Genomic DNA, 14,428 nt, shown 5'->3' with positions numbered 1-14,428 from the left:
AGCAGCTTATGTCAGATTTGGGCAAATGTCTAAGAATGTCTAAAAAAGGGGGATTAAAAACACATTTTAATTAATAATTTCTGTGTTTTACTACTCTGCTTACAATAATGTGAATTATTGCAGTAGTTTTTGCATTTATTTTAATTATATGAAACACACATGATATATTAAAGCTGTAAAAACATAAATCAATCAATCAATCAATCAAATTTTATTTTCAATTGGGAATACATTAAGACTAACCCTCATTTTCAGTTCAGCTGAGAATTTACAATTTAAAGGGACTTTAAAAATTGTATTAACGTTAAAATCAAGTATTTAATCACATTTAGCTAAAACAAGGAACTTCATAAACAAAACAATAAAAAAATTATGACAAAAACATTAGAAAAACAAACAACTAAAATTTAATTAAGAAAACAAAATAATTCAAAATAAAGGATAAGTGGGCAAGGAAATAAAGAGATTAATTATTATAATAAAAAATAAAACAAAATTTAAGTAGATAAAAATAACTCTGATTAAAAATAAATAAATAAATTATTAGAGTAAAATTAAAAAGAAAACAGAAAATCTAATAAATAAAAGGATGAAATAAATAAAAAAATTAACTCAACTAAACTCAAATAAAACAGTTATATATTAATTGAAATATTAATTGTACCTTATAATATATAAATAAAATAAAAACAAATAGATAGTAAGAAATATAAAACTACATAAGATGCTAACTGAGGCTTGAAAAGTGAACTATTCCTTATAAGATATTAATAACCTGTAACTGCAAATATCTCACCTACTACAGTGATCAAATATATATATAATATATATGTAATTTAACTGTTTGTAGTCTTACATTATCTGCATTCTTGAATCACATTAAATTATTTAGTTATTTTACTGTGATATTTAAATTGTTCTGATTGGATTAAAGAATGAAGGGGATTAAAAATGTGTTTCTCTAGATTTACATACTAAAAGCTGTATGTAGGCTAAACCCCACACACTAACAGTGTGTAGTGCAGTGTTTGTGTATTTGTGTTTATCTACAGCCCAGAGTGACACACACACACACACACACACACACACACACACACACACACACACAGACGCCTCAGTCTCTCAGATTCACTCAGCAGCTGTTTTCCTTCAGTAAAACGGCTCTTTAATCGATGTGTGTTTATATAGTTTGAGTTATAGACTCTACTGATCATTCTTTAAAGAGTCTCTATTAAGTGTGAGTTACGTGAACGCACAAAAAACCCACCGCTGTTTCCCTCACTTCAGCTCCCTGCGCCAGTTTCTCTCTGGGTTTATTTGTTTGCACAAGAAAAGCAGAAATGATGTGAAGCAGTTCTTGGTTGAGTTTGATTGTGGTGGATAAAAAGGCCCCCTGTGGACGGCGCTCGGCCTCCGGTCTGCACAGCTCTGTGTAGACGTGTATATATACGTGTATATATTTATATATATCTGTGAGTCATCCATATACTGCACGACAAAGTGGGAGGACATCAATACAGACATTTCCCGCTCTTTGTGAGCACAGTATCAGTCTATTTCTCTTCTCCAATGTTTTGAGCACTTTTTTTTGTTACTTTTATTTCTTCGTCATTGACCTGCGTGATCCAGCGGGAGGGTTACGGAACGACGCGGAGAAACAGCATTAAATTGGATCAGATATAAAAGTGCAATAGAAAGGAAAACTGTGTTTAGTTTGGCCTTGTTCAAAAAAGGAGAATTCAAACAGTGTTGTCTCCTCATTTAAAGACAAATTCTTATAAACAGAAGAGATCTGCAGAGCAGACGGATTCATTAGTATAGCACCTTTAATATACAGTGTCTAATTCAAAGTGTTTTACATATACAGGAATAAAAAGCAAAAATATAAAAAACTAAGTAAATAGTGTGGTGATTAAACAACACTTCAGTGCCTACTTAAGTCTTTTTTTACCTGATTGATAGAGTACTTGTACTTCTACTCAAGTCTTTTTTTAACTTTTTTTTGAGTACTTGTACTTTTATTCTAGTCTTTTTTTTTTTGCCAAGATAGCAATGAATATCAGACGGTTGACTGCTGTCAGGGTTTTGGATAGCGTTATCATACTTATACTCAAAATAAAGTAGTTTTTACTTGAGTAAAAGTACTTTTTTGCCAAGATAGCAATGAACGTCTGACGATTGATAGTTGTCAGGGTTTTAGTCAGTCAGTGGCACACCTGTTTTTTTCCCTAACCAAGCTAGTAATACACCAGAAATTTACCTGAACACACGTTACTTTCAGACTACTACTCCCCTTGGTGTAGATGTATTCAGAAGCGACTTTGCTATTTAAAGGTCCCAGGTACAAGGCATGAAGATAGACTGTTGATGGGGTATGAGATAGCAATGAGCATCACAACACAACAAAACTCTTGAAATGTATCTTAATCATACTTGCACTCAAGTGTTTATGTTTGTTTTATGTTGTTTTAGATACTTGCAGAACCAGTAATCCATGTTGAGAAATGAATTCCTGTTGAGAAACTGTAGAAGTGTGAACGATTCTGTTTTGTTTTTTTGTTTTTTTCTGTGTAGACCTCCCTGTAGAGTAACAGGGCGTGGAGCAGCAATATGAACCTGGAGACAATCTGAGGCCAAAAGAAAGGGATTTATTAGATACTGAATACACTGGCTAGAAAATATATAAATATATAATATGCACGCACATACTACAGTCATCTGTTTCCAGTTTTCCAGTTTAACCTCTATCCTCATATTTTTAATTTCATTTTAGTTGAGTTATCTGATCTCATTTCCTTCTTCTGTCCAACAGACATTCATAGGGCGACTACAGGTCAGCATTATTTTCACATTCAGAAACACAATAACACAATATACTATAATTTATATGGTACTGAAAAAAAAACAATTTTTTTTTGGTTGAGAACCATAGAAAAAAGCCAAGTGAAGCTTTTATTTTTATTTTCACAGTTAGCTCATTAATTTTAGATTTAACTGTGAAATACCTGTATGGTAATGAAAATAAAAAAAATGGCAAAAAGCCTTTTTAATTTGAATTTTATTTATTTATTCGTCACATATGACCCGTGCTCATGTGAAAAATTTAATTGCAAATGTCATGATTTGATTTTGTCATAGTATTTTTTTTACACATGTTTGGAAAAAGCAAGTGTAAAATGGTACAAAATGGTATTTTCATTTTTTTATTTTAGTGTTTTCATTTCAGTTTTATTTTTGGCAGAATTTAACAAGAGCTCAAGCACCTCTAGAAACTCTTTAAAGACACTGAAGAAGCATTTCAGGTTCTACCTCATGAAGCCGACTGAGAGAATAATGCTAAGAGAGGGCAAAGTTTACCCCAAAATTACCCCAAGAGCACAACACAGACTCATCTATGAGGTCAAGAAACGACAGCCAAAGATTTAAAAGACCATTCTTAGGGCTTAGCATTATTTTCACTTTAAGAAAAATACTAACATATAATACTGTAATACTGAAAAAAAAAACACATAGGAAAAGCCAAGTGAAGCTTTTATTTTTCTTTTCACAATTAGCTTATTCATTTTAAATTTCACTGTGAAATACCCGTGTGTTAATAAAAATAAAATTACTCCAAGAGCACAACAGAGACTCATCTATGAGGTCAAGAAACATCAGACAAAGATTTAAAAGGCCATTCTCAGGGTAACTACCGGTCAGCATTATTTTGTAAATTGAGAAGCACACTAACATATAATAATATATTATACCGTAATTTACACTGGGCTGAAAAAAGATAAATATAATAAAACGCTCAGTACATAGAGAACTGTAGGGTGTGTTTCTTCAGCAGGGTTATGGTGTGTAAATGTGTTCAGTGACTTTTAAAGGTCTCAGGAGGTGAATTCCAATCAGCTGAAGTTACTGAAGATGATAAACAAGCGGCCGAAGTGAAATTGTATTAAATGTTAAAAACTCCCAGAGTTTCCCAACTTCAGCTCTGCTGCTGCTGCCCTGCTGAATAACGCAGGACCCCAAACTGCTGTTAAAGGTTATAAACTTCTGTATTTTTGAGTTGAGTGTTTTGTACAGATTTTGTACAAATTATAACTGTTTTTGTAACCCAAAATTTGTGTGTGTTATAATCGTTTGGTTTGAACTTGGTCCCAAGTCAAAAGTTTGGACACATCTTAAATTCAGTGTTTTTTCTTTTTTTAAATCATCTGCATTGTAGATTAATACTAAATCCATCCAAACTATGACGAAATTAACTACTTAGTGAACAAAAAGTGTAACGCTTTATAATACAGCCTGCGTTTTATAGGGTAATTACTGTGTACTTATAGAGTAAGAATGGTAAAACACTGTACACTACATAATGCAGCCCACTCCCTGTTATTTCTAAGTATTTACTGAGTAAATACTGTATCCTTTTAGAGTAATAACAGTAAAAATCAGGTAAACTGTGGGTTTATTAACTATTAATTTCAGTTTTATTTTTGGCAGGATTTAACAAGAGCTCAAGCACCTCTAGAAACTCTTTAAAGACACTGGAGAAGCATTTCAGGTTCTGCCTCATGAAGCCGACTGAGAGAATAATGCTAAGAGAGGGCAAAGTTTACCCCAAAATTACCCCAAGAGCACAACACAGACTCATCTATGAGGTCAAGAAACATCTATGAGTGACAGGCAAAGATTTGAAGGTCAAACATCTAAAGGCCATCAAAGCAGATAACTAGCTAACTTCTAATGTGCTCACTGTGCCGGTTCTGATGTGTTCTACAGGGGCTTCATCTTACTTGAAAATGAGACGTTGATGGTGGAACCTGCGTTTGAGCCGGAGAACGGTACACATGTGATCTACAGAGCAGAGCTTCTGACCCCGCCCTCTGGAACCTGCGGCCACGGACACAACATCTCCACCTTTAATCACAGAGGATCTGCAGGATTTCTACAGTCCATCAACAGCAGGGTCAGAACATCTTCTTATCTCTCTTTATCTTTATCTTCCTTCTCTTTTTACACGCCCAGTTTAAACTACATTACATTTCAGATCTATCACATTAAATCAGGATTGCTGTAACATCACATTAGTATAGTTGTACAAGTAGTGAACAACAGAGGTGAATAATCACTTTTAGTAGTAGAAAAAAACACAATATACACATATAGATCGTACATGTCTTCATTAAGAACAATCATAAGTCAGAAAGCTAATTAGAATCAAGTGTGGCCCTATTATACACCCTGCGAAAGGTGCGTTGCAGTGCTAGTTGCTATCTTACACCCCGTTTACAGTCTATTTTCACGCCTATCACCCCTTCATTAAAATAGCGTTGAAGTTTAGGATTATATTAAGGCTGATGTCAGTGTGCCTTATAATCCGGTGCTCCTTATGTATGAATTCTATCAGTCAGGTATTAAGGAGCAGTAAAGCCACTCTGAACACTGAAGTACAGAGTTATACAGGAGATTCAGTTTAGTTCTCCAGCACAGAGACTGAAGCAGTATTAGCATTAGCCGCTATATTTTTAGTATGTAGTTTGTAGCCTGCTGCTAACCCCTGGCTAGCACTGTTGGAGCAGCATTAGCATTAGCGGCTAACTATAGTGCTAGCTCTTTTGTTATTCAGAAGCGAGTTTTAACATGTTAAAACATAAAACAAGCTACGTGGGATGAACCGCTACCTAATATCGCCCTGACTAACAGTTAGCCGCTAATGCTAATGCTTTAAAATCTGGAAATCTAAGCTTACTGTAAATAAACAGAAGTGCTTTACTCACCTAAATAAACAGTTTTTAGGAGAGAAATCTGTGTAGATTAACATCCAACACTCGTTTAACTTGTCTTAATCTTTTCTTTTTAAGAATTACATTTTGTTTGCATAACTTAACTTAGCTTTACCTGCTGATTTAGAAGGAAAACCGTTCCTACTACTAGTTACTAGTGTAGCATAAAATGCGCCATATAATCCGGTGCACCTTATGTATGATAATAGACCAGAAAATAAATGTTTATTGAAAGTGTGCCTTATAATAAACCTAAATTACGGTAAAAATAAGTTAATTATGTGTTAAAAGAACTAATATAGTTTTAAAAACTAATGAAATATATTGGAAACCCTACTCTAGGTAAAGTAAATGTCAAAGTGTAATTTTACCATGTTTAATTAATTAAACACTCAAAAAAACACCATAAATCCATAAATGTGGCCTGAAGAGCAACTTTAAACTTTCGTTCCTCTCAGTCTGAGTTTCTTCTGTGGATGTCACATGTCGGAGTCTGATGTCTGAGTTAAGGCAGATGAGACGATTGTAGAATCCCACGCATCTCACACACGATAAACCAGCTCTGATCTCTCAATAAAACATCAAACAGTAACTCACCATCTCACCCAATCAGAGCGGAGATCCTGCTGAACTGATCACATGCTAACTGATCCAGCAGGATAACAGAGCGCAGTAATTTCACATTTATAAAGCTATCATACAGATTATATCTCTACACTGAAAAATATACGCTATAAAGAACTTAATGACAGTTTTGGAAGAATGGAAATGGAAGTGATGAAACTGTGTGACTTTATGATTATAATCTGAGAAAGATCAGAATCCTTTTATATAAAAACTGTGGAAACTATATAATGATAAACCGTGGCAGTTTTGACTAATAGCATTTAACAGATTAAAGCAGTCAATTTTAAAACTTGTCTATTCAGACAAGGATTTCTTTTTGACATTTTCATTTTATTTTGCATTGTTTGAATTATTATTGATTGTTTTCAATGTATTTATTTCTGTATAATTTGAGTTCAGTTTAACATTATATTAATACATTAATATCCATACAATAATATAATAATTTTAGTTGTTCTTTATTTTGTAAGCACAAAATACATAATTATTATGTACAGTCATGTCAAATATATTTAATTATCATATTTTCTGATTAAATTGCAGAATTTTAGGTTTAATTTGAGAGTATCGTAATTTTCTACTATACAATAAGGCGTGCCGGATTGTAAGGCGCATTATGCGACACTAGTAAGGAACAGGGGTGTTGCCATGTTTTCCTTCTAATTTAGCAGAAAAGCTAAGCTAAGTAAACAAAACTGTAATTTGTGTAAAAAAAAAATAATAATAAAGTGTAAGCCAGGGTGATGTCAGCTAGCAGTTCCTCTCATGAAGCTTGTTTTAACACGGTAAACTCTGAATGATGAAAGAGCTAGCTAGCATTTAGCACGATTAGTGGCTAATGCTGCTCCAGCAGTGCTAGCAGGGTTACCAATAATTGGACCAACTAAGGTAAAACAAATAGACCGTACCAGTCAAAAGCTTGGACACATCTTACATTTTTATTTTTTTTTAATGTTCAACGTTGTATATTAATACTACACTCATTTACACCGTGAAGAAAAAAACATATTGAATTATTTAGTAAACAAAAAAGTGTTAAACAAACCAGAATATGTTTTATATTTTAGATTTCTTAAAGTAGGAGCCTCTCGGTACTCACCTGGAATTCAAGCTTTCAGTTAACAGCTGTGCTGAACTCGTCAAGAGTTAATTACTTGAATTTCTTGTCTCTTAATGTGTTTGAGAGCATCAGTTAAAGTAAAGTAGTGAAGAGGTAGAGTATATAATGTTATAATCCATATTATGGCAAAAACTAAAGAAAAATGTAAAGGAAAAAAGGATTTTTTAATCTGCAGTAACAGCTCTTCAGACTTCATATGTAGAGTTACTGAGAGACTTTTATCTGTTTACTCTGTAAGTTAAATTATAGGAGAATAAAACCCAGCGGAGCGTGAAGCAGCTGAGCAGCCAGCTGTCCAATTCATTCAGAGCCTCTAAAATAAAGGAGGGGGTTGATATAAAACTGGATATCATTTCTATGCTGTTTATCTGATTTAAAATTAAACACCCTGTGACTAAAGTTTGAAAGTATGCACATATTCATGCTTAAATTCATGATATATTTTAACTCTGATCTGGTGTGGTACACAGCTGAATATATCAGTACATTACTAAAATACAGTATCTATATATTTTGAACCAGACTGTATAACTTCTCTGCATCTGAATGAGTTGTGAGGTGTTATCTTGTTTGTGAGACTGCACACTGGCCAGCAATTATAAACTATCCACTGCACAGCTTGATTTAGGGCATGTCAGTGTGTCTTCGCTATCGTAACAACATGAAAAGTACACTGGGAATACCTGGGGTGACTTGAAACGGTCAAAAATCATGGGTGATTTGTGTGACCTTAAGCTCATGTGTACTTGGGTTCTGTAGCAGGACAATGATCTGAAGCACAGTGGCCTAGTCAACTTCTGATTGAGATGCTCTGGCATGACCTTAAACAGGCTCCAACTAAGGATGTATCTTTGCTTTTGTAACAACAGGAAAAGTACACCTGGCACGCCTTGAATTGCGCAAAAATCATGTACCAATTCTCTTAAATAATCATTGGTGTGTTTTGGCCGTAACCAATCAGAGTGTCACTTGCTTGTCATTCTCTTTAAGGGCCAGGTGAGCTCTGACTTTGGCAGATTGCTATTTTAACGTGTCCAGCGCTTCTCAGCAGAGGAAATTGACCTCTGTCTAGGTTTTCTGTTGCAAAGATACGCCAAAAATGTACGGCAAAAACACACCTCATTTCAAGACCACCACCATGCCCATCAGTGTAGATATATATTCAGAAGAGCTGTTGCTATTTAAACGACGCAGACGCAAGTCATAAAAATAGACTGTTGCAAGGGTGTAAGATAGCAATAAGCATTGCAACACGCATTGCACAGTGTGTAAGATGGTGCTCATAGTCTGTTAATACCCTGAAGAGATATAGAGACTGTTCAGACTGTTAGTTCGGGGTAAACCGGGGTAAAGTTCATGCGGCTCATGCTGTCTGCAGGAGTTTATTGGGTCATCCCGGATTCCTCCGTTTAGACTTTATATAGAGGGAAAACTCTTGCAAGATTGATAAGAAGAAATTCTGCAAGGACTTTGAAATGATCCCCGGAGGAAGATGTGTTAAGAGTAGATTTTTTGTGTTTTTTTTTAGGTTCCTTGGTCTAATGAGGGCATTTTAATCTGATACATTAATTTTAATCTGTGATTAATCTGTTATTAAGAGTGGACAGTTCAGTCCAGGGTGAAAATGCTGTTTTTACAAGATGATCTGTTTTGTCTCTTTTTTCCCCTCAGTATAAACGAGACGCCCAGAAGACCACCAAATACGTGGAGCTGATTATCGTGGCGGACAACAGGGAGGTAGGTTTGGCCGGGTTAGCGGGCGAGTCCGCGGGGCAGCAGATGTCGTTTAACCCTGCCAGCGTTTATGAGCCAATAACTGAGATCACTGAGGGGCAGGTAGCAGGATTTTACTCATTATAACACAGAGCAGAGTCTAGAGGACGTCTAGTGTGATCAGTAGTGTAATAGAGTGAGTGTATCGTATTTTTCGCACTATAAGCTGCACTTAAAATACTTCAATTTTCCCAAAAATCATCAGAGCTCTTTATAATCCGGTGCTCCTTATGTATGAATTCTATCAGTCAGGTATTAAGGAGCAGTAAAGACACTCCACTGAAGTACAGAGTTATACAGGAGATTCAGTTTAGTTCTCCAGCAGTATTAGCATTAGCCGCTAACCACAGCGCTAAGCACTAGCTCTTTTACCATTCAGAGGTGAGTATATCGGACTGTAGTCTGCATGTTTATTGTGTTAAAACAAGCTACGTAGAACGAACCGCTAGCTAATATCACCCTGACTTACCAAAACACTCTGGGTTCCTCAGTGTAGCGCTGTCGGGCGGCATTCGTTAGCAGTCAGCCACTAATGCTAATGCTGCTGCACCCAGCCTTAATGGAAATGTGGCTTACTGTAGATAAAAGGAAGCACTTTACTCACCATGCTTTACTTTTTAGTTGTGTTTATTTAGCTTAGCTTTACTTAATTAGTTACCTCCTAGAAGGAAAACATGGCAAGACCCCTGTTCCTTACTAGTGCCTTATAATCTGATATAAAAACAGACCAGAAAATAGACATTTATTGATGTGCGCCTTATAGTGTGAAATATACAGTATACAGTTTTTGGATTAATAGTGCGAGCAGTGAGCAGTGTTGTTTACTATTGTTTTCGCTTCAAAAGCAGGTCAGTGTGAGGCTTTGTTCACTGAGGAAGCGAATCACTTTTTCCAAGCGGCCAGACGGGAAGCAGGAAGTAGCCTGTTGTGAAAAATGACCGTCAGCTGTAAAGGTGGTGGTGGCCAAAGCAGTTGTTATCTGGCCAACTAGACCAATCTCTGACTTAAGCCTATATTAAGCACCTTCTTATTCAATGTTTTAATTTTTTTATATTTAATATTTTATATTTTATAGTAAATGAATAGTAAAGTGATCTATCAGATTATGAAGGAACACATAAGGAATCATGTAGTAACTTAAAAACAGTGTTAAACAAATCAAATTACTTTAGGAGCTCTTATCTGGGGAGCTGTAAACTGTTATCTGTTTCTGAGGCTGGTAACTCTGATGTAGCAGATGTAACTCTTGGTCTTCCTTTCCGGGGGCGGTCCTGATGTGTGCCCGTTTCATCATAATGTATTTAAAATTCTTTGGTGACTGCACTTGAGGGTATTTTCAAAGTTTTAGACATTATTCGGATTGACTGACCTTCGTTGCAAGTTTATTCAGGCTTCACAGCTGATTTGTGAGCTTAAGCTCAGGTGTACTTGGGTTCTGTAGCAGGACAATGACCCAAAGCACACCAGCAAGTCTGCCTCTGAATGGCTCACTCTAAAAAAACTAAACTAAATGAAGGTTTTGGAGTGTCCTAGTCAACTTTTCAATCAATCAATCATGTATCATGAATCATGTAGTGTTAAAAAAAAACAAAATACTATATATATAAAAGCATTTAGGTGCTCTTATCTGATGAGTGCCAGTTTCATTATAGCATTTTTGATTGCAAAGGTTACTTTTAACGTATATTTTTTTATTGATATTTTTTAGATTACCTGACCATTTCTTCTCAAAGTATTTTTTTCTTCACTTAGTTGAGTAGTTGTTGCTTCTCATAACCTGTATTAGAACATTACTCAAGTAGAGCTTTTCACTGTATACCTGTAACTCTACCTCTTCACTACTTTACAACTGATTTGTGAGCTTAAGCTCAGGCGTACTTGGGTTCTGCAACAGGACAATGACCCAAAACACACCAGCAAGTCTATCTATGAATGGCTCACTTCAAAAAAGCTAAATGAACAAAATTAAGGTTTTGAAGTGTCCTAATCCGAGTCTGATGGAGAAGATGCTATGATATGACTTTAATCAGGCTGCAATCTTGATATTGGAACATTATAACTTATAGTATAAAAGAAGGGAATAAAAAATAGGACGCAACTGATGTTTTATTTGATTATTATTTCTACTAACAGAAATTTTGACTGGGTTCCCATTCTTCAATCTTTTGTGTGTCTTTGTCTTCACATATTATGTTCATATGTGTGTGTGTGTGTGTGTGTGTGTGTGTGTGTGTGATTATATTGTGTGTGTGTGTTTATGTGAGTGAATAAGCCTGAACTGCCAAGTGCCCTCTTTATACCCGAATCCAATTTGCAACTTTTATTGACGGTAATTGAAAAACAATTCATATATTTGCATGAAAATAAGGTGTGATGACAGACCAATCCAGCAGCTGGAAATACGGCCGCTTGTTCGCAGTAATATTTGAATTATGAATAATTGTGACAGTTTTCCCTTCATATCCAAACTCTTCATCCTTCCTCACATACTTTCATTTGTCTTTGAGGACATATAAATATACTTATATATATATATATATATATTTATACACACACACACACACTGTGAGGGACGTGTGAGGACAGCGGGAGGCTGTCAGTCTTCAGTGTGACCCGAACACACCTTGTCTTCAGTGTGTGTCACTGTGGGTATCAGTGCATGTAGTGCATCTCAGATCTGCTGTTTAGAGACCATCTGGCTCTCAATGTGACTCTGAGTCTTCAGCATGGTGCCACGTCACCTACAGTAGACCACACACACACGCACACACACACACACACACACACACAAATGCTGCCTATGCTGCTCATGCTGTGTAGGTTTCTGTCTATAAACACTGCAGATTCAATTAAAATGGTTAAAATTCAATTAAAACCTCTAATGTTCCAAAAGTGCCTTTTTTACAGTGATATAAACTGATAATGTTCATGATTTTTCTTTATAAACCATTGGTTGTTTGGATCAGCAATTTCAGTTCAATATATCACACACACAGAAAAAAATGATGAGTAAAATTTACTTAAAAAAGTTTAGCAACTTTCTGCATTTGCTTTTTTTAAGTAAATTTAATTTCAGATAAATTTAAGTAACTTCAACTCGATTTCAAGACTTAGAGTTACACAGAGTAAATAAGTGAACTGAACTTCAGTCAATCCTTTCTTTTAGTAAACTGTACTTCATTTATTTTTACTGAATCAATCCTTTCTTTTAGTAAACTTTACTTCATTTATTTTTACTGAATCAATCCTTTCTTTTAGTAAACTTTACTTCATTTATTTTTAGTAAATCAATCCTTTCTTTTAGTAAATTTTACTTCATTTATTTTTACTGAATCAATCCTTTCTTTTAGTAAACTTTACTTCATTTATTTTTACTGAATCAATCCTTTCTTTTAGTAAACTTTACTTCATTTATTTTTACTGAATCAATCCTTTCTTTTAGTAAACTTTACTTCATTTATTTTTACTGAATCAATCCTTTCTTTTAGTAAACTTTACTTCATTTATTTTTACTGAATCAATCCTTTCTTTTAGTAAACTTTACTCCATTTATTTTTACTGAATCAATCCTTTCTTTTAGTAAACTTTACTTCATTTATTAAATAAGAAATTATTTGAGTAATATTGTATGAACTGAGTAATTGTAATTAGGTAATATTGTATGCAGAAATGAAGTAAAGTTTACTAAAAGAAAGGATTGACTGAAGTTCAGTTCTCTTATTTACTCTGTGTAACTCTATTTAAGTCTTGAAACCGAGTTAAAGTTACTTAAATTTATCTGAAATTAAATTTAATTTTAAGCATAATTTTTTTCAGTGTGTGTTTATATGGTCTATATGGTCTATATGGTTTATATGGTTTCTATGGTGTATTTTTAGGTATATTACAGGTATTCTCTGTGTCTGTTTTTGTAGGTTGTATAGAGTTCTGTAACTAATGTTTGTCTAACTCTCTCTCTTTCTCTATTTCAGTTTCATAAACAGGGTAAAGACGTAGAGAAGGTCAAGCAGAGGCTGGCTGAGATCGCCAATTACGTGGATAAGGTATAAAACCCTGTATCTCCTGCGTTGAACGGGGGGGAGTGATTGCGTGTGGAAATAGAAAGTTGATTGGCAGAGATAGATGTAGCTCCGCTGGAATGAATGAGCTCTCTGATGAAATGCCAGGTACTCTATAACACCTCAGTATTTTTAGACTGTAAATGAAGATCACGCTGAGTATAACAGAGGAACTGATGGGGTTTAGAGTTAACCTATTAAACTCCAGCTTTACTCTTCTGTTACTAATCTTTAAATCATTCAGAAACTTCATTTATGTGAGTTACTGAAGTTATTAACCAGGCTAGACCAACTGTCTCAACCCCATTCAGCTGCTACTCATCTATATATATCCCACTATTACTGGTGATGCTCCTTTAACACCAGGAGGGTGAAGAAGACTAGCACACGCCTCCAGGCCTATTTCATGAGTTTATTATTATTAATAATTCTGTTAAAGCATGGTTTAAAAGCCATTTTTTAACTTTTATTGGTTAATTTTCATAGAATTTCTTTTTTATTACAGTTTTTCCCAAATGTTTAAACACATTTTTAGAAACTTGGCTCTAAACTTTGTTGAAACTCCACAAATCTCCAGCAAAACTGATTTCTTTCACCAAAACAACACACACAGCTATTTATATACTATATTTCTCCTGCAGAGCATCAGATAAACACTGTTACAGAGCTCTGAATGTACCATGTCAATCAGTTACAATCAATTATTTAGTTATGATTTTGGCTTCATGAGACCACTACACAAATTTAAATGAATACAAGTCCATGGAAATATGTTGGCTTTCTGTTCTTTATATTTATTGGGTGGGGTGTAGGACCCCCTCATATAGCATTACAGTGCTACGTGTATATGCAACACAAATGTAAGCTGTTTACTTATATAAGCACAATGAGAAACATGACGATGAAAAACAGCTCACATACAAAGAGGAAACAAAAATGTATTTATTATTTATATATTTGAAGGTCAGTAATTCTTAGGTTACCAATGTGTATGATGATGCAATTTGTGTTTAACAATTTGCAAAGCTGTGATTTAGAATGGGTACCAACAGTTTTGTCCATGTGTCTATTTCTATATATAT

The 14,428-nt window shown here is 34.7% G+C and overlaps 1 protein-coding gene across 2 annotated transcripts in view; it reads left to right on the top strand.

The window, feature by feature from the left end:
• Positions 1–14,428, top strand: part of adam12b (ADAM metallopeptidase domain 12b) — a 130,364-nt gene that overhangs the window by 56,408 nt on the left and 59,528 nt on the right. For both annotated transcript variants that reach the window (XM_022672557.2, XM_022672558.2), the window contains exons 6-8: positions 4,765–4,951; positions 9,187–9,252; positions 13,260–13,331. In XM_022672557.2, the coding sequence (XP_022528278.2) occupies positions 4,765–4,951; positions 9,187–9,252; positions 13,260–13,331 (325 nt within the window). The remainder of the gene's footprint in view (positions 1–4,764; positions 4,952–9,186; positions 9,253–13,259; positions 13,332–14,428) is intronic.

Source organism: Astyanax mexicanus, chromosome 14 (assembly GCF_023375975.1).
Source record: "Astyanax mexicanus isolate ESR-SI-001 chromosome 14, AstMex3_surface, whole genome shotgun sequence".
NCBI classification, from domain to species: domain Eukaryota; kingdom Metazoa; phylum Chordata; class Actinopteri; order Characiformes; family Acestrorhamphidae; genus Astyanax; species Astyanax mexicanus.
This window is presented reverse-complemented; position numbering and strand designations above follow the sequence as displayed.